This window comes from Notothenia rossii (assembly GCF_949606895.1).
Source record: "Notothenia rossii genome assembly, chromosome: 1".
Lineage (NCBI taxonomy): Eukaryota > Metazoa > Chordata > Actinopteri > Perciformes > Nototheniidae > Notothenia > Notothenia rossii.
The window spans coordinates 75,792,471-75,813,919 of NC_136912.1; the positions used below are offsets into that span (position 1 = coordinate 75,792,471).

Genomic DNA, 21,449 nt, shown 5'->3' on the forward strand with positions numbered 1-21,449 from the left:
AAAGTTCTAGTTTCAGATCTTTTTGGTTTGAACGCAAAATCCCAGGAACTATTCCTCGGAAAAGTACTCTGGTGTGAAAAGTACTCCGGTGTGAAAGCGCCTAATGAGTTTAGAATACTCGGCGTGAATACAGATAAAAACACATACAAATAAAAACACATTTGCTCTCCTTTTACTATCCTTCCTCCGTGGTTTATTTCCAGTGATTGGACCGGTAGAAGTCCATCCTGCCAATTCATCCTGCTGACTGTCACTCTTCAACAGCCAGACACAGAGATCTGGTTGCAGCTGACACCAACAACCTCCACTTCACACACACGCACGCACGCACGCACGCACGCACGCACACACACACACACACACACACACACACACACACACAGAACGTTTCTCTGTAAGACAATAATAGAAAGGGAACAGTGTGGAAACAGAGGCTCTTTTGAACCAGCCAGCTCCATGTCAATATTACTTTTTCCCCCTGAATGATCACACATAAGACTATGTCTCTATTTCCTTCTACACACATACAACTAACTCACTAACCCAACACACACAAAATGCACACATACTACAGCTTTTTTCATATTGCCATTAAGCTGAAAATCAAAATATCCCTGGTGCTACACACACTCACACACCTGACTTCTACCTTATGCAGCCACTCTGCGCTTATGCCACTGATGGATATTTTCCTCTAAATATTTGCTCTGTAACACAAGCTAGTCTGTCTTGTGTTTTGACTTCAAATAAAGCTATTAATCACCTTAATCGCCCTCAATTAACCCACTAAACCAGATGCCCGCTCCGCACGTCATTCCAGTAACCACTCATTCAGTCTCTCATGCAGTCACCTCTGCCAAACAGGTGATGAATTGCTACAACAAGGCAATCTCCGCCACAGGCTAATGCACATAATATCACAGCTTCAGATGACAAAACATTAGCTGGAGGGAAGCGATGTAAACAGCCTCAGGGAGGCCAATGCGATAGGATAGGTGCTAAAGCATCTGCCCCAAGCTGTGAGAGTGCACATGCACAAAATATGTCTGTCAGACAGGGGTTTAATATCGGCACGCTTTATTCAGCAGACAGGGAATCCCTGAAGCACAGAAACACAAAACAATCAAGTTTACACTGTAGTGTAGCAGTACAAATTAATTTTCAATTTCCAAAAGGACTGCTTAGTTTCCATCTTCACTGTCCCACAAAATGATTATTTCTTCTTTCAGGCCTTAAGAGCCTGCATGTACACACAAAATAGTCTATCACATAATAAAAGAACATTAACAAATGGAGTAGTATGAACAAGATAATGTGGGTCTCTGAATTAACCTGTTACCCCCAATGTTGATAAATGAGAAATGTTGAGAAACTGAATCTGATCAGAAAGGGAATGTTAGTTTTGTTATACAGAGGATCCAAAGCAGACTGATGTTGCTAACCGTATGCATACATGTACAGTATGTGTTTGAAACTGTGCTTACCAAAACACAGGAAATATATATCATCTTCATACGTTCCCAGCCTGTCCACCCCAGAAAGTACAGAAAGTGTGCTTACCATTTGCCATCGCCACAACTGGACCTTCACTGCTAGCTAAAGTACAACCTGTGTTTTTCTTTAATGTGGGACGACTCAGAGTGTTCAGGAGCTTGAGAATTGCACTCATGAGGGGTTGATGAAATACCACAAGGAGTAATGTCTACTTTCAAACTCCCAGGGAAATGTTGTCTTCTCGTAAATACATTTTGGTTCCGGGAACCGCATGACGTCATGCGGTTCCCGGAAGAAACAAATGGAAAAAGAGAAATCTCCAATGAGGCGTTCTGGGGCAGCATACTGTAGACAGGTATTTTCTGTGTTAGAGTTTTATCCGCTACAGGGTGTACTTTGAGGGGTTTTGACTCTGCAGACCGTTTAAATGCATAACAACCTTCATAACACACAAGGGGGCAGGTAATAACCAGAAAAGCATGACATGGGACCTTTAAATCCCTCACTGTTGAAAAAGGTGGACATATATCATGTATTAGCCTCTGGATAAAGGGCTGTCAGTAGCACACCACAGAACATCTTGTAGCAACAGCAGCTCTCAGAAGTCCATCAACTGTCGCGATAGGAACCCCCAACTCAGAGGTTTAAACCAAAGACACTGGACAAACATTTCTGAACTCCACTCTATATTTTTAGTTTGAATAAATAATCTGGAATTGTTTTTACCTGCCAAGAAGCTTAGGATAACCCGTTTTTTTTTTGCGATTAGCAATGCAACTAGTGGGGTCAGCTTTATCCTTGTGCTGTTGATTGCTGATTGGGTTACTCACACTGGGTCCACTGCCAAATCTTTGATATCCAAGATGGAGGTATGTTCCCTTGAGAACAGCTTGTGGCACTCTTCTCTTATAGACCTGAATTAGAGTGATCACAGGAGATGATGCCAACCGTGCCCGTTTACAGCAAGGAGGACAAGTGTACATTTAATCAGACACACTTATAGCAGTCGCAGGGTCATATCTACATTGTAGGGTGTTGTTTTTCTTTGTGAAACACAAAGGGGAATTAAAAATGGGTGGGTTAGATGGTTCTTATCGTGCTGGAGCAGTTATGGCTCAAGATACAAATCAGCTGAGGACAAAGAATGATATAAATAGGCGGTGAAGAAGGTGACAAGTACTCTGAGAGATAATTAGCACAACTTAAGAATGTCATATTGAATTAAACCCGATTATATTACACTGACGTAGCCTTTATGTAGTGAACATGAGCTGCATCCTGACCTCTGACCACTGAACAAACATGTTAATGGCACTTTTGTGACCTGAATAGGACAAGCATGAAGATGTTTAAGGACTTGTTCCAGGAGACATCAATGTTTTAGGGACCTGAATAGGACAAGCATGAAGATGTTTAAGGACCTGTTCCAAGACACATCAATGTTTTAAATCAAAGATAGAAACATCAAATTAAGTTACACCCTCATAAATTGAGCGTGAACTCGCAACAATTACAGGGTAATTCCCTACCTGGTAGACCGTACAAACAAATATTTAGAGCTTTTAACCATCTGTCCTGACAACCAGCAGTAAAACGTTTTTTTAATGATCTGTCGTAACAATCAACCAATAAATACTCCCCACAAAAAGTAAAACAACTCGTTAATATGGTAATTTATGATATATGTTTATCCCATCAGCCCAGTTTTCCAAAACTGAAGAATTTTGTCCAATATTTATTTCTTATGCAGGGAGTAGAGTATTTCTTATGAAGCCCACAAATAAACAATTATATTATAATTGTTAAAAACACCAAACCTACGGTGGCCCTGAAGTGCAAGTCAAAACAACATGCACAAAACACTTCAGCATTTCACAAACGCTACAGCATTTCACAAAACACTTCAACATTTCAGAAAACGCTACAGCATTTCACAAAACGCTATAGCATTTCAGAAAACACTTCAACATTTCAGAAAACGCTATAGCATTTCAGAAAACACCACAGCATTTCAGAAAACACTACAGCATTTCAGAAAACACCACAGCATTTCAGAAAACACTTCAGCATTTCAGAAAACTCCACAGCATTTCAGAAAACACTTCAGCATTTCAGAAAACACTATAGCATTTCAGAAAACACTACAGCATTTGAGAAAACACTACAGCATTTCAGAAAACACTACAGCATTTCAGAAAACACCACATCATTTGAGAAAACACTATAGCATTACAGAAAACACTACAGCATTTCAGAAAACACTATAGCATTACAGAAAACACTACAGCATTTCAGAAACACTATAGCATTTCAGAAAACACTATAGCATTTCAGAAAACACTACAGCATTTCAGAAAACACTACAGCATTTCAGAAAACACCACAGCATTTCAGAAAACACTACAGCATTTCAGAAAACACTACAGCATTTCAGAAAACACTACAGCATTTCAGAAAACACCACAGCATTTCAGAAAACACTTCAGCATTTCACAAAACACTTCAGCATTTCAGAAAACTCTTCAGCATTTCAGAAAACACCACAGCATTTCAGAAAACACTATAGCATTTCAGAAAACACTACAGCATTTCAGAAACACGAGCATTTCATAAAACGCTACAGCATTTCAGAAAACACCACAGCATTTCACAAAACACTTAAACATTTCCACTTTAACGGAAAGGTTATTCCTTTAGGGAGAACACTTCATGTTTGTGATTGGACAGAAACTTGAGCGATTAGAGCGATGCGAATATTCGGGGCTTATCTCCATGTACATTTCTATGGTAGACTACAACAAAATGAACATATTCTACCGTGAATTAATTGTAATACACGTTTAAAAATGAAGCCGAAGTAACAACATACTGATACCGGTTAGTAAAAACCATGAATTAATGCTTTGACAAGTGTGCAGACAAGAAGGCAGGCGAAAAACCTTTTAAAATGTGTGTTTTCTGAATGGAGATCGGATCGATCAGGCTAAACTAACCTGTAGCTGCTCCCTCCGAAATTCACAACAACATGATACAGACAGAAATAAAGCAGCGACTGTATTCACCAGACAGTCTGTGGTTTGTAAATGTAACTTTTGTCCAGTTTCTGAACAGATATGAGGAGCTCTGTGTGTTAACAGCTAATGGCTTATGTTTTGGAACATGTTGCTGATTGTTGCGTCGGATGCTCGCTCTGTCCAATCACAAACAAGAAGTGTTCTCCCTAAAGGAATACCCTTTCCATATAAGTTGAAATGTTGAAGTGTTTTCTGAAATGCTGTAGTGTTTTTTGAAATGCTGTAGCGTTTTCTGACATGTTGAAGCGTTTTCTGAAATGCTATAGCGTTTTCTGAAATGCTGTAGCATTTTCTGAAATGTTGAAGCGTTTTCTGAAATGTTGAAGCATTTTCTGAAATGCTGTAGCGTTTTCTGAAATGTTGAAGCATTTTGTGAAATGCTGTAGCGTTTTGTGAAATGCTGAAGCGTTTTGTGAAATGCTGTAGTGTTTTGTGAAATGTTTTGATTTGCACTTCAGGGCCACCGTACAACCAGATGTCTTTTATCAACAGCAGTAACACATTGGTTTATATTTCACACATGTATTTTATTGCAGCTTTGGAGGCATTTGATGACATGACATATTAGAAAACATGGACGGGAAAACATTTTCTATATTTCATATACCCTGCGGTGATTACTAAATTGCTTTTAAAACATATACACAATCACCTTTCTAAATAAACTAATTATCATTATCTATTTGTTATTTCAAATAAGACATTTTGAGTGGGGGACAGGTAGGTAGTTACACTTTCAATAAATAATGACTAAACCTTTCCCCCAGCAAATATTGTTGAAGGGCGCATGAGTGCAGCACAAATGAATGCATTGTTTATTATATCTTTTAAACTTCCCAATACAATTTTCACCACCTGTGTTCTAACCGGCCAGTTAATTTGCAAGATATATAGAAACACACAATACATATGTATTTGAGCACAAAAACAGCAACATTGGGATGCATTTTTTACAGAACCTGTAATATTATAAAACTATTAAAAGAACCCAGGTGTGGATACGCAATCCAAAAAGGTTCTCCCAAAGCAAAATGTGGCTTTAATTGCAATTCAGAATGGAGTCAGTCTATTACCAATTGGAAGTGATGTAAATTTAAGGTGGCCTAAATTGGCTTGAAATTGCAGTGTGTGGTCAACACTATTTTCTAACCATCCATCAAACTGTAATGGCCAGAAAAATACCCAATGTGGAACACAAAGGCTTCAGTCATCTCATATTAGGAGCATATTCGTAGACATTGGCCTCACTGTTACAGGCAAAAGTAAAGAGACAAAAAGACAGAGGGACAGGGCAGTGGAAGGATTTAGTCGTGTGTCTCTCCTCGCTATGTAAGCGGTTATTTCAGCGGGGCAGTGAAGGCTTGGAGGCCCCCTGACTATCATTTATCAATCATCACACGAAGGGGGGAAAGCCCTTCCTTTCCCTCTATGAGTTTCCACTTGGAGTAGTTAAGTTCCTGAGCACTAAATCACTGCCCTATAGCGAGTCTCCCAGAGTGAGAGTGAGCGGCAAATGAATGAACGGCGGGAATTACGTTGCCGTTAACTCACTGAGCCGAATCACTGACAGACAAATGAGAAAAACACAGCGGCGACGGTGCTGACAAATGGGGTTACTTTCCTCTCAGAAAATGAGAGTACTATAGTTTGTGGATGGATAAGCAACAAAAATAGAAGTGACGTTAACAAGTTCTGCTTAACTTTCAGGGGGTTCATGCACTTGCAAGGAGACCAACAATGTGGTTTGAGGTTATTTTGCCCCAAAATGTACTTTTGAAATGAAAGTTTGAGCAGACATTTATGTCTCGGATCTACTTAAAAGCCATTTTAATTTGTTAAAGGTTATATTTCCTTGTTATTTAAACCATTGCAATTCTTTCACAGACATAAACGGCAAATAGAAGAGTCCTTCTAGTATCAGTCCTGCTCCTCTAAGAAGCTTTTAATAAGCCAAAATAAAGTTTTACATTTAGGCTTTTTACAGGTGACAACCTCCATGAAAAGAAGCGTGTCTGTAAGGGAAAGCAAAATATGAGAGGAAGATATAAAGACAGGGAATGCAGACATTGCGTAGTCAGAGTGTAAAAGACTGCAGACAGACAGATGTAAATAAAGAGAATGGAGACAGCCAGGCTGCTGATTGTCAGACTGCGTGTCGGACCTGACGCCTCCACCTCTCCCCCTACTCCATCCCTTCTGTCATCCCACTAACTCTTTTGTGCTGAGCAGATATATATTCCCTTTTAGAAATATGGCATGATGACATTAATCATTTCTTTGTGGACTCTAAATGCTATGTGTTACTAATTGAGCAAAGCTTATATAAATGTTATAAACTTTCTTTCTTAGGAACACTGCTGGTAGACTTGCTATAAAGCATGAAGCAAGAGGACCATGAAGATGTGTTTCAGGAAGAACAGCTAAAAAGAGACATATACAAGATTAGATAATCTTTAATCTCAGCATAATGTAAATCTCTCCGCTTCAAAGAAATGCATGTTGTTTGTTGCCTAGTGCCTGTTTGTTTTGTTCATGAGACTGATACCTCTGCACTCCAATCTGTGCTATATCTGTCTCCAGGCTCACAGAGAGGTGGTGATTTGTTCAAAGTTGGCCAGGAGGATGAGAGATGGATACAAAGTTCAAACGAGTACCATAAAGCAAACAAATATGTAGTTGAAATAAGACTATATAGTTATATAACTCTAAATTAGTATTTTTTCCAGGGAGGCATCAGAACAGGGATATGTAGGAGAGGCAATGTTTTTGAGTTTAATGAAGAAAGACATTTGTCACAGAGAAACCGCTGAAGCCACAAGCAACTACTCAGCGCTGATGCATAGTGTGAGCTTGTCGGTGCGTTCTGCAAAGTTAATGAGCCACAGGCACACAATACTCACAAGCACAGATATTGTTGTCCCTACAATTCTTGGATAAAACTTAAGATATATCATTATTTAAACTTATTTAAACCGGCTTTAATTCTTCTCTTTTCTCAAACACACACACACACACACACACACACACACACACACACACACACACACACACACACACACACACACACACACACACACACACCCCCCACACACACACACACACACACACACACACATATCATGTTGTGTTAACTGGTGCATATTATTTAGTTGCAGTATGGTGTTTTTGTGTGTGCAGATGTGTTGGGCTGAAAGGTGTAATAACTGTAATTAATGATTATGCTCCATTGTCATACAGTAGGGTCATGTTCTGTCAACACATACTGCCATTTAGTCCAAATAGACCCTATATAACTAATCACACTACACGCCCACATACTCAGAGCAAATGTGTTAAATAATGATATATCTTAGTGTGTGTATACATTGTGCACATTTAAGTTTTATCCAAGCATTGTAGGGATGTGTGACTGGGTGTTTGTACAGTTCAGTACATACTGTATATGTGTGAGTGAGAGAGAAAGAGACGTACATATGGGAATGAGCTCTCGACATCTGTCATTTTGGAGAGCGTTGCATCAGCCCGGAGGGAATGGATGATAATCCATGTGGGACAAATTAGGACATGGAAAATGAAAAACACCCTCAGAGAATGGAGACAACAGCTCCCTGATGAAGGCATATCTGCTGAAATGTGCCATTGAGTCGTGCTAATAAATAGATTTTCTCTTTTTTAATTCACTGTGCCTGGCTTTTGGGGTTCAGTACATTTATTATGTTGTTCCTTTGGGAGAAATGTACCCTGGACACATTACTGATGACTGAAATCAATGCATCCTCAAAACAACACAACACATTGTAAATAATACATTTTAATAGAATACATATCATGTCACACTGTTATAGGTTTTGGCATTTTTGGGGGTACATTTTTGCGGTGATTTATATTCTTTTGTGAGTTCAGTTTTAATTCCAATGCAAACAGAGGTTTCGCTCATGTTTTGTGAGGGCAAATTGTGATACTCCACTACAGTTGTTTTTAACCACCAAATACTGCAGTATGCTTGAACCAATCAAATTGCGTGGTTTGATTTAACACACTCGAGAAGACCTGAAACCTCTTTATTTGAGTTTGTGTAGTCAAGCAGCAAGTCGTAATTACATTTTATTTTTGGCCAAATTGCATTGAGTTTTTTCGATTTTTGTTTTATAGCTACCCAGAAAAGAACTTGAAAATAGACAGAGATAGTACCTTCAACCCAAATGTGTCTGGTTGTTTATATGCATATGTCCTCTTTACATGAAGTGGCAACAGTCCTGATAAAATCCAAGGCTTGCATTCACCATTTCTGCAAGCAAAAACATGCACGTCCAAAGGGGATGTGATGAATGTCTCCAGATTCACAGTGATATGTATTCTCTGAGGACACAAACATAGCAAGCTGTCAACTGGCTTCAAACTGTTACTCTGTAAATACAAAAAACATTTTGCATTACCCAAAGGAAATTCATTCATTTTCATCAAAAACCCTCAAAATTAAAAGCTTATCTAAAAGGATTCCTCAAAAATCAAAATCTGCTTAAACTAACAACGATCTAGTTTCAAGAATAATGTGCAAAATACTGGGGACTTTCAAAGAGTGTGTGTGTGTGTGTGCGTGTGTGTGTGTGTGTGTGTGTGTGTGTGTGTGTGTGTGTGTGTGTGTGTGTGTGTGTGTGTGTGTGTGTGTGTGTGTGTGTGTGTGTGTGTGTGTGTGTGTGTGTGTGTGTGAGTGTGTGTGTGTATGTGTGTGTGTGTATCCGCCAGTGTTTAATGCCTCTGCTGGTGTCAGAAAAGGTTAGACATGCTTAATTAGTTTCCTTGAGATGAATACTTAAATATTCTTTATTCTAAAATTAAATTCAAAATCTATTCAATGACGAAGTGTACGACACATAATGGTGAATCACCTCAAACTGATGCTGACAGCACTTATTCATTAACCTGGAGAAGAGTTGCACAACCCTGTCTGCTAAACAGACCTTATTTGGTTTGCTAAGTGTATGTGGACACATATGGCTGTCAACTAAATCCAGGAAGTGTGGTATTCCTAATTTTCCTGTGGTCATGGCAAACCCAAAAGTGGAAACATTTAAAAAAAACAGCCTACTCTCTGTTTATTTTTTTTTAGCACATTGGCTGATCAATTATTGTATCCTTTATTATGCTAATGTGGAACATCTCAATCCTTCCTTTAGTTTTCAATTCAGCCTACAATTGTGGGATTTTTCGAGTTTCGTCCAATTTGAGTCCAGTCGCCTGCTTTCTTCTTTAAACTGCTCCTGCTTATACTGAACCTTTTTAAAGTTTTCACGAAGCGTCATTAAACCTAGATTCATGATTCATATCATGAAGGTTGAAAGTGGGCAGCCTACCCAAGCACAGGGGGATTCAAATTGGAAAGCCTTACCCTGGTCGGTTGCAGTGAAGAGTATGAGAAACAATCTCTACCTGCTCCTCTATGTGTGAGCCCAGTCACCATATGTTCAGTGTACAGTCAGTGGGTTCACAGTCGGCATACCTCTAGCACTTACAGAGTTCATATCCCAGTTCAAGACATCAAGTGTAATAATGTTATGTAAATTGAATAAATTATGTCATCTGCAGCAGGAGCTATGTACATTTTCAACATTACAGTGATCATAGCTAGGTTTGCAATTCCAATTTAGAACCAAAGGGCTTGAGGAAAGAAGTGTCAGAAAACCCAGGCTTCAGGCCTTATTCAAGCATCAACTCAACTTTCTGCTCATATGTTGCAAAGCATGCTTTATATAAATGTTTTCCCTGGAGAGATCTCTCTGAGAATTTGTATAATGAAGCAACGGGATTAGGACCTGTCAAGGTCGTCTGTTAAAAGCAGGACACATGTCCGCATTTGGGGAAGCGTTTCATTTCACAACAGAAAACTCTGCATAAGTAATGAGGGAGTTGAACAGGAATACAGACACAGTGACAGACTTTGCCTCTTCCACCATCTATTCCATCACCAGTCACAACACCAACCTGATATAGACGCATTGTTCTCCATACATGGCATAACACATGCTCTGTTGGAAACTGAGATGTATAATAACATATTTGAACTGACACTGTTTATATTGTAAATGCTATTAGACACAATTATATGCCACCCTTTTCAACCTTCTCTGTTTTTAATCTCTTAGTTTTGGCAGTGTTACATTTGAGGGGTTTTCTGTGAGCATAATCTCTCTCGACTAAAAGGGAAAATAAAAGGTTTTAAAACATGTTGCTGATCTTGGCAAGTTGTTTCACAGTTATGGGTTATAGTGAACAGCAGGGTTCCTGATATCACGCCATCTCAACCTGCCCACACTCTTCCTTTGAACACTTGCGACTCCCTCCAAGCTCTCTGCCTGTGCCAGCTGTTATTCTTAAAGGTCTGTGAACCGGACATCAAAACACAGTTTTATATGTTATTAAACTCCACTATCCTCTCCTTTATAAGCATCAGAGATAATCAATCACTTGTAATAAGGTGCCAATATGTTAGCATATGCCGGGTGTACGCATCAGGACATGAATAACATCAGGGACGATCGGATTACCAGAATGTGGTCCAGGGAATTGTTTGAGTTTTGGTTTGCAGAATTTTCTATAGAATACATTTGAAACCAAGCTGCATAAATACTGCTTTAATGGCTGGCCAGTCAGAACTGTTTTTGCATTGATATTATTACTGCCACCCTTGGTCTATAAAGTTCCTGAACCTGCCCGGCATGTGCTCGTTTTAGGTTATAAAGTTGAAAGCTCTGAGTCAGGGGAACAAAGCTGTAAAGGTTATGATAAAACTGTGCGCCGTGGATCACAGCTAGAATATTTTTGACATCTCCAGAGAAAGTGCTGACATATAACCTGTATTGCAATGTATTCAAATGCTAAATAATCATATCTGAAGAAAGAAATGTCTGCACTATTCATCTCTTCCTCTGGGTATGTTTGCTTTCACATCTGCAAAAGTTCCTTATTCTCTGTGAGGGGTAGGGGATGGGTGATGACAGACATATTGGTGAAGCATGTTAATGACAGGAAAAAAAAAAAAAAAGTACAACTAGTGTTTAACAGATGGCAACCTGCAGGAGGTGGCAAGATCAACACCAACACACCTAAACACAGGAAAATACATATTTTAACAGTCATGCTAATGCTATGGTTACATTTGAAGGTTTTCTGTGAGTCTCTCTTCAATGATATAATGTTTTTGGAGGGGGCGACCTCTAGCCAGAGAGTTGAGAGAACGTGCGGCCTTGTGGTCTGCTATGGTTTCTAATATTGCAGAGGTAGTTCTTCTGCGGCCAAGCAGCACCATGTGACGGTAACTGGATCGCCACACAGCTGCAGCCGCGGGCACCGTCTGTCGTCCCCAAGGCTGCTGGAATAGCGACAAGGCAGTTCCGCACACATGGGCATACAAACACTGTCCATGCACACACCAGTGTATGGAAAAACCCAAATGGTACAGGATGGGGCTAAGTGGTGTGGTGCGGGAGAGAACTCTACCCTGCCTGTTTCAAATATGTTTTTGAAGCTGTGAAATTTCTAGCCCAACCGAGGCAGCTCCGTTCCACACAGGGCTGTCTTTTAAAGCGAGGGCTGGTGTGTTTGTTCTTCTGTTAAATGAAGGGTGGCGGTGGGCAGACGGGAACCAAACTACAGTCATTTAGGAATGTCTCTCTCAGAGGGCAGACCAGACACTTGTTCTCTATTAAAACCTTGTTGTTTCTACTTGCTTGGATGACTGTTGCTGTGCATTCATGGAACAACTGGGACAGATTCACTACTTATAGTGAAGTAAAGAAAGTGAAGAAAACTAATAAACCTTTGGACTGATTGTGTAGAGTAAAACTGTTTTTCTCTTGGTACATAACAAACAGGTGTAAGTGTCTGAGTAGCCTTAAACACTCGAAGCCGCACCAGAATGAGGTATGGGGGGGCATCCAGCCTTATATTTTTTAATAGGCTGGTGAACTTTTTAACCTCAACTTTCTTACAAAATCTGCTTTGCCTACTTTTTATGCACAAATATGATAAGAAATGTCACCCTCTTCTCATCATGTTTTTGACCAAGTTTGCGCTTGTCTTTTCTTCATTCTTGACCTAGAAGCACAGCCCGACCAGATTTACTTCGGCTGACTACTCGAGAAATGTGGATTGCGCCTTGTTTGTCCATCCATCAATCATTCATATCAAAAATCGTCGTACTGGATTTCAGACTTTAAAAACGTACACTAAGTTCAAAAACTAGAGCCGAAAACATATTTTTATAGCACTGTCAAAAAACTGATTAATTATTCTTGGTTCTGTTGTCAAGTGTCTAAATGCATTTCATCATTGGGTGGACAAAAGTTTTATTAATGGTTGGTATTTGAAATCCTGAAAGGCTCCAGGCTAATTTTTGATTATAGTTGAAGGTAAAGGCCCCTTTTTTTGTTGGAATGTGTGCTAGTTGTGCCTCACAGACAATGTTGACTTCTTGATACTGAATCTTTTTTTGCGTGGTCATTGTATGGCATCATAATGATTGTGTGCTAACTGAGGTGATGCCATTTAATGAGATGATTTCATTACTGGCAGGTATCCACAAATCAAAGCTAGATTGCAGTATCCCCGTCTCAGACACATACAGCTGTAGAGTAACGTTACACCAGTAGCTACCAAACACCAGAGACCACAGGGTGGGACCGGGGAGAATCCAAAGTGTGTGGCAAGTTGGCAGACAGATCAAACGCTCTGCCCTCATACTCAGTGTTGCAGAGACTTTGTTGGAATAAATAGACAGAATACTGCCTGGAGTGTAATGATAACGTACATCAGCACACCAAAGATAGCAGCTTTGCAAATAAACATCCTAACAAATTAAACCAGGAAATGCAGGTATTTGTCCTCGGGGAAAGGGAATTTAGCGTTCTCTTGATTGTGAATGTATACTGCCCAGGAAGAAAGTTTATTAGAGCACTGACACAGCTAACACTGAACAATTTATATTACTGTTTTGAGCAAGTAACACACACAAAATTGTAAGCCATTTTGTGTTATTAAGTGGGTAATTTCCTCCAGTACTTTACCTGAATAATGTATCATCACTGCCAATTAGTTCAGCCAAAAACGTTTTAATATTGTAGCAATTGTATGATTACGTTGATGGCTTTTAAAAAAAGAATCTTCTTTAGTATACATTGTATAATGTAATTGGTTTATGGATGGAGTAACCCTAAAAGTGATTTAAAAAGGCTGCTAAATGAATTCAATTCAGCAAAACACCTGCAAGTTAATTCAAAAGCAGTGACCACTGACTGTGAATACAATTGATTGGTGTAAATAGTGCTAAAAATAATAAGTTACGTTGGCTTCCTGAGTTTGAGGCCCCTCAATAATCAGCACTGTCAAAACGCCCTGCTATTAGTGACCAAATACCATAGCGTCACCAGTATAATACCAAAACAGTCTTGGAATGAAGACTTTGTAACATTCCAATGTAAATGATACTCTTTAGAGCTTCAGAAGCAGACAATGATTTGAAAAATAATGTGAGCAGGTATTTCTCTTTAAATTCAGTCTCTCATAAAAAAGGGTACTCATCGAACAAGGGAGTACTTTGATATCAAATATCCCATAAAAACACTTTGTAATTCACAAAGCTGCTCTCTCAGAAGGAAACGACCTTGCCACACTGAGACATATCTTCTTGTTACACTAGTATTCTGTAATGAGGACAGCTGGCAGGGTGATCATAGGCTTTCCACTGAACCCTGATACTAAATGTTGCTGATGAGCTGTCCAAGGGGAGACTGATACGTAGATCATACCAAACAACTAGAGAGGTCTGACTGCTTTAGCATTCAATCTAAGGGAGGCAGGAGTCCTCTGTAAAACTTAGTTCAGGGAGAATTTACCTTTCCATGCACGTCTGAGTTTGAACACAGCTTGTTTAAACACTGCAAGGCGGTAAAGGACATGAAGTGAATGGGAAAACAGAGATCATTTTTATACTTGTGTTGTATGCAGCAGGAGTGTGATGGCTACACTAGGCCAGGAACAGGCAAGTGGCAGCCAGCTAAAGATGCCAATGCTTATGGTTATCCAATAGAGAAGGGAGAGGATAGAACATAAATTAACAGGATGGAGGTCAAGTAAAATAAGCTGGTACTCATGTATCCTGTTGGCTAGTTCTTTGTTAATATCTCCCCCACAGGCCAACTCTTCTCTTTATTTCCCCCCATCTTTTAAATCCCTGCTGATATGAACCTGTACGATGAAAATATGAAGATCAGAGCTACAAGGGAACGCCAAAGCAAAGCTTTTCTACCCTGAACATGGTGAAATCAATCCTGCTGAAATGGAAATGAGGCACAACGAGAGAATCAAGAGCATGAGCGCCAGAGGTGGGCGACAAAAAGCTGAGGGGTGGGGGAGGAGAAGGGTTTGGGCTGTTACTAATTCAAAAACATGTTTCAACCTGTTGAAAATGCCTAGTCGGCAAACTGGCCTTGATCCAATAACCCCCCACATGTCCTCTTTCTTCCCTACTCTCCCTTAGCTCACAAAGTGAACATGTTAATAAACTGGTGATTGTAGATTGAATCAAACCAAAGAGCACAGAACAATAAAGCTAATCTGCCTGTCGCTAGCAGAGTCTTAACAAGGACAGGGGACGTGCATTACATTTTTAGAGCGGGTCGCTATCTATTAAGCTGCCACACATCACGTCTAAGGACACTCCAGAATGAAGCATGGGGAACTGGATAAATGAGCTTCTCCACCAGTTTTGCCGGGGGGTAAATTGATTTACATCCTCTGTGTTATTCTTCACAGAAGTCATTATCACCCCTTTGTGACTGATGCTCATCTTTTTATCATCATAGGGAAAATGGTAATTTGCTCTCTTTTTTTTTCAATGTGGTAAAATCACTGCAGATGGTGTACATAAAAAAATACAATGGCATAATGTCAGTGTGTTCAGGCTCACAACCTCATCTTCCTTTAGTTCCGATCTCCCCTCTCTGTCTGTCTGTGGAAAGATGGGGAGAAAGGCATTCTGATATGCTGGTAGATACACACAGAGCGGCGCGCTATCACCTCTGTGTTGACGCCACAAGGTCCAGAGTTGTCAAAAGCATCTGACCCCCATCTGAGCAAGATAACAACACAGAACAAAAAAAAGCAGGAGGAGAGAAAAAATGGAAAGTGGATAAAGATCAAATGCGTGTTCAAACAAACTCAGCCAGCATCAGGCCCGTCGTACAATAAAGAACAATGTTGCCTCGGCAACGCTGGCCCCCACCCATTCCCCCTTTGGTGAATCTTTCCCATCTTCCCTCATTGTGTTGGGGTGATGAAACGAAACTCTATGAAATATTAAACAGTGTGTCATATGATGAGTACATTTGAGGTCGTACAATCATAGTGATAGACTACACTCTGACAAAATGTCAACAATAGAGTTTAACAATAAATAATGAATACATATTTGTATGTTGGCAAAATAAATATAAATTGCTAGAAACAACAAATGCAGATAAATCAGAGCTTTATATTGTTTCAGCAATTACAGTTTTATTGTGTGAATATCTTTACTTTCAAATGTCTTCTTTACCTTATGATCCTTCTTCCAGCAGTAGTTTTTTTGTGAGAAAAAGAGATTTTTTTCTTTTTGCCAGATCTGGTTTGTTTTTTCACCCTAATGCCCGAGAGTATTGCAAAGATCAGCCAACCAGATCTACACTTTGATTTAAAAAAATCAATGCACAAAGTAAAAAAAGAGCAGAAGTTCAAACAATACTTGACTTTTTTATAGACTTTGTTTCATGGCTGTTCTTTCTTCTTGCAGGAAAAGAGAATATAATATGATTGATGTGAAAGCTTCAAGGCAGAATGGTTCAGTGTGTTTTAACGCTGACGAGAGGAGAATAAAAAAGGGTTCATTTTTTCAAGTGTTTCAAATAATCAACAGGCATAGAAATCTATTAATCAATGACATATATATACGACAAGTATAATTTGTACATATTTTTAATGATATTTCAAATGTAGCTAAATAGTTCTTTATGACAAATTTAAAAAAGTTATACAAAGGCTGTGATTTATATTCTTGAATGTGTTAATATCACAACCACCCCTTATCAAAACATTTTATACAACAGGCAATTATTATATTTCACTCAACATCAATTCTTAGTCTGCATATTACCAGAGTGCATTGCCCTGCTTTCTGTTTGCCCGTCAGGCCCTCAGCAGAGCCTCCACTGAGAAAGGTAATGGCCTCACAGCGGGGGTCCTGACTGAGCTGCCATTAGAGCTCTTGACAGGGTCGCCATGAGGAGCTGTCTGGTCTGCGGGGGGGTCTGCACACCACCCCTTAGCTGTCAGAGGTCTGGGATCAAAAGTCCTGCTGGGTGCACTGACGTCTGGCCTGACCACGCTACCGTGATCAGATCCAAAAAAGGAGCGTGTGAGGTGTGAACAGCCATTTGAGTCCATTATTTCTATTGGTTTTGGGGAGGATTTGACAGGATCTAGACCTGACACGGTGCTGCCATGATGTTTGAGTCTTCGAGATGTTAGAGGCGTCAGCTCTAGACTGTCTTTCTTCTCACAACCTCTACAGCTGTTCTGCACCTCCTCATCCTCCCTGGTTTGCTCTGAGTATAAGAAGTTGTTATAGTCTTCTGCAGCAGACATGCTTTTTAGGTGAAGGAACTGATAGAACTGGAAGTCACACTCATACAGAGGCTTGTATTTGTACACAGGCATGTAACTGGATGACCCTGCAGAGGTGGGGTCTTTGTTGAGAAGACAACAGTGGAGGCTGGGGGAGGCAGGCAGGGGCGGTGGGCGAAGCATGGGGGTAAGGGCAGCGGAGGAGGAGAGGGAAAGTTCGCTCTGCAGCTCTCTCTGCCTCAGCTCCCGCTCCAGCATCACATTCTCCAGCTCCTTGTCTGCGAAGGCTCTCCTCTTCCTCATCCGGGCGCTCATTGAGGGACACGTAGGGAGGGTTTGGCCCCCCGGTGTCTGCTTCGACCAGCAGGAGGTGTAGTCCTCCACTGGCACTGCCGGTTTGAACCCTGCACAGAAAGCAAAGCCTCATGCTGTTGTCATTTTTTGTTGTCATATTTCATTAATGAATTAATAGTTGTTCCAACAAATTAATTATTATGTTTTCGCTTGAGTACTTTGTTCTTTATCATTTAAATTAGTCAGCATTGTCATTTTTGTTTTAATGACAGGCTGTGAGGGCTATAAAGAAGACAAAGCCTGTTGCAGGATTTGACTGCATGCCAGCAGGTAATAATACACACTATTTATTACAGTAATGGGCCTGTTGTTGTGAACTAGTGAAGCCACAGTGATCTGTCTTGCTTACATCAATCAAGTGTGTGTAATGCTGGGTTATGACATCCAAGAAGAAGCATTGGCAGTGTGGGCCATAGCAGGGCTTTAAAATGCAGCTGCAGTTACACATATACGCTTGTGTGAAGGTATGTGTGTCTACTTGTGTGAACACATCTGTTTGTTTAGGGACATTGTGGGGATGCAGCTTTTCCCAACAAAGTCCACATCTTTTTTTTTGGGTTAAGACATGGTTTCTGGATGAAGTTAGATCAGGCTTAAGCTATAGGACAAAGATTGGGGCTGTATTTGGACGGGTTACAGTTAATGTTAAGGTAGTTCCCCAGCCAGATAGTCAGTGTCCTAACAAATCCTAACACACATTTATGTGATTTATATAGTTTTTTTCTGTAATTGTGCCATACCTCTAACAAAGGCTACTTTTAGTGTTGCATTTGAGAAAAATATGCAATAAAAGTATAATATTGTCATTTTTAATATTACACAATTATTTTATATTGCAACATATCTTACAATAAATAAAGAGTGTACTCAGTCTTGCCTTTCATTTTTACAAATATTATTTTCAGACCAAATTAAACATTGAAATGTACTGGTACTTATACCAATGAGTAGGCCTACAACATTGCAGTTGACATTAGGATGACGATGTAAATGTTTTTGTACCAATCACAACGCACACAAGGCATGGTCAGCAAGCAGTGAATAATTTCCTTCACTGAAATATTGTTAATCAATTTAGGATCTTGCATGAATTCAAGATATATTTTATATATATATTATCACAGTAAAAAGGAGAGGAGATGTTAAATATACCCAGCAGGATGCTCTTAGCCAGTATGCTCGGTTCGGCTGCTCTTGTGTAGCGCTGATACGCAGTCCTCCTCAACGGACCTGCACACCTTACCCCCCTCTTACCCTGCGAGAAACATGGGAACAGGAATTAGACATTGGATCATGATATTACACTGAGGCTGTGTTCCAAAGGTTAGTAAAGATAATTCATACTTTATGTAAGCGATGTGTATAGCTCTTTGAAAGTGTAAGATTTAATAATACGTGAGATTCACCCTCATTAGGTGTAAATGTTAAGTCTTTTTTTTTAAGAGGAGCATGAATTGGCCCTTTTGATTTAAACTATCCATCTTTATATATTATTTTAATATTGTATAGTTATACATTATTATTAAAATGTCACATTTTGCCTTCAGGCGTAAATGCAGACAGAATGCAAATTGCTGTTGCAGTAAACCTTATAACTGCAAGGAAATTATTAAAAACAAAAATACACTCAAGACAATCCTTTCTTTGGGGGATGTTTAAAGATTTACTTATTTGTTCATTTTGATGGCTCCTTTGTGCTTGTGTGTGTGTGTGTGTGTGTGTGTGTGTGTGTGTGTGTGTGTGTGTGTGTGTGTGTGTGTGTGTGTGTGTGTGTGGGGTGTGTGTGTGTGTGTGTGTGTGTGTGTGTGTGTGTGTGTGTGTGTGTGTGTGTGTTAAATGTAAAAAATCTGATCAATTTTGGACAAAAAAAAAAAAAAGGTTTTGTTTAATATAAAAGCTTAAAAAACAACAACACGTGCTTTACTTTATAGCTCTTATCGACAATTGTTTGTATTGACTTCTGTCACACATTGTTTTTGGAAATATATATAATAGTAATAATTGTGTAAAATCAACCTTGCATATTTATTTTAACCATTTTTCCAAACGTGTACAAATGTTTCGTTATTGCTATGTATTATTTAATAACAATAGCTATATTCTGACCTGTATTCTACCATCATGCATGAGCCATCCAACGTAGGCTACTTTAGTTAATTATGAATTCATCATTAATCCCCCCTACTCTGATTTTAACCCTCAATTATCACTCTTTAATAATTTGTCTCTTGATGATCATCGACTTAAGCTTTAACCATCTGTTAGTTCTCCAGCATGTCTCCATCACCCACCTGCCCTTGTGCGCCCCTCACCTCCGCGGCTTGCTGCCTCCTCAGAGCGACCTGTGCCGCCATGACTCTCTGCCGCTCCACCACCAGCAGGCAGCAGGGACAGCGACAATCCCTCCAGCGGCAGAAGCGTTTGTGGCCTTTCAAACACGAAACGACGCCGTGGTTCCGACAGCGGGCACACTTGGGGCTCCGGGTCATCTTGCGTGGTTTCTGCTGATGGCCCTCCGGAGACAGCGCCACTTCCTTTCTGTCTCCGCGGCAGCTGCGCCGCTCCGCGCATCCGTCAGAGCTTGTCACGTCAACTTCTTCTTTGGATTTAAGTTCTTCAAGTTTTGCAGTATTCTCCAGCTGCAGGCCTCCTTCCAACTGAGAGGACATCTATGAGTAATAACACCGGAATCTCACTTTTAATCCGTGGAGCACGACGTTTCTTCTGACGCAGGGCAACAAGATGAAAAGGGTTTCGAAACTTAAGTAATGCTAAGCCAATTTTGATTGTTAGCCTACTTAATCAAACTAATTAACTCTAAAAACAATCCCTCGAAGAAAGAGGATGAATCACAACTGGTCTTGTTTTACGCATACAATTCAAACTGTGCTGCACTGAAACGTAGTTTCAACAGGTTGAAGTAAATCAGTTTACATCGGATGAACACGACGCATAAGAGTATGGTTCCGGGTTTAGAGTCCGTGCCCCTCAACTTGACATCATATTGATTCCCGATGATCACCAAGCCATGAGGTGTGCTGTCCTGCCTGTTGCTAGAACATCACGTTGTTTTCAGGTTGGAAACTTTGCAGCATACCGCCAGAAGTTTGAAGTGTCTCACCTCTCTCAGCTGCTCGCTGACGCTCTTTCCAAGAATAAGCTCATAGTAGACCGGGCCACAATGCAGACCTCATGGGGAAGGACCCGTGACCAAAGATTTAGAGGAAGCCCGTTTGTTGCAAATGCAACTCCCTCTCCCGTTTAAACCATACCTGCCCTGCACGGCCCACCTTCAAAGTTGTATTCAGATTTCCAAATATCTTGCCAGTCCCAAATCTCCTTATTGTTATAGGCGAGAGATCCCCATTTATGTAAGCAGTAGACCTATGCCAAAAAGTATTTATTTAATTAATTGGCAACATTCCTAAACAGAATTCAACAATTTACACATATTAACAAGAGTAGTACATTCTCCACTACAATTCATGATTATAATCGTTTTTTGTTATAATCGTTATTAGTGGAATAATTCAGAGATTGGCATGGAGGGTTAAAGAGAAGGCTCACTCTAAAACATAAAATTACATGTTGTGCCCGTTAGGCTGCATTAATTGTGTGTTTTACCAGACTGATACAATATGGAGTAATTATGCACGTGCCTTTGGAAGAATAGCCTGGTTGGGAAATGAGAGGCAGTCAGGCAGACATAGCAACGGAGAGAGAATTACATTTTGATAATACCTGGGAGTCTTCACACTCATTTATTAATGTTACTTTTAAATAATTCAATGATTTAATGGGTCTCTTGATGTTTCTAGTGTCACCATTTATGTGCCTAACAGAATAATTAAAACCACTGAAATACATAAAACA

At 39.9% G+C, this 21,449-nt stretch overlaps 1 protein-coding gene across 2 annotated transcripts; it reads right to left on the reverse strand.

The window, feature by feature from the left end:
• Positions 1-16,182: 16,182 nt before the first annotated feature.
• On the reverse strand, positions 16,183-21,086 carry dmrt2b (doublesex and mab-3 related transcription factor 2b). 2 transcript variants are annotated; one of them, XM_079662868.1, is made up of 3 exons: positions 19,889-21,086; positions 18,729-18,831; positions 16,183-17,626 (listed from the first exon to the last, which is right to left on the reverse strand). In XM_079662868.1, exons 1-3 carry the CDS (start codon positions 20,243-20,245, stop codon positions 16,785-16,787), a joined length of 1,302 nt encoding a protein of 433 aa, XP_079518994.1. In that variant the 5' UTR covers positions 20,246-21,086; the 3' UTR covers positions 16,183-16,784. The 2 variants fall into 2 exon arrangements, with proteins under 2 accessions (XP_079518994.1, XP_079518993.1); XM_079662867.1 differs by having other exon boundaries at positions 19,868-21,086.
• Between the last annotated feature and the right edge of the window lie 363 nt (positions 21,087-21,449).

Bases quoted from the DNA above. Each gene is read 5' to 3' on its own strand.
- dmrt2b (XM_079662867.1), bottom strand. From the start codon at position 20,245: ATGTCCTCTCAGTTGGAAGGAGGCCTGCAGCTGGAGAATACTGCAAAA. The intron at 18,832-19,867 runs GTGGGTGATGGA...TGTTTCTCGCAG, and splicing joins TGAGGGGCGCACAAGGGCAG to GGTAAGAGGGGGGTAAGGTG. The intron at 17,627-18,728 runs GTATATTTAACA...CTTTCTGTGCAG, and splicing joins GGCTAAGAGCATCCTGCTGG to GGTTCAAACCGGCAGTGCCA.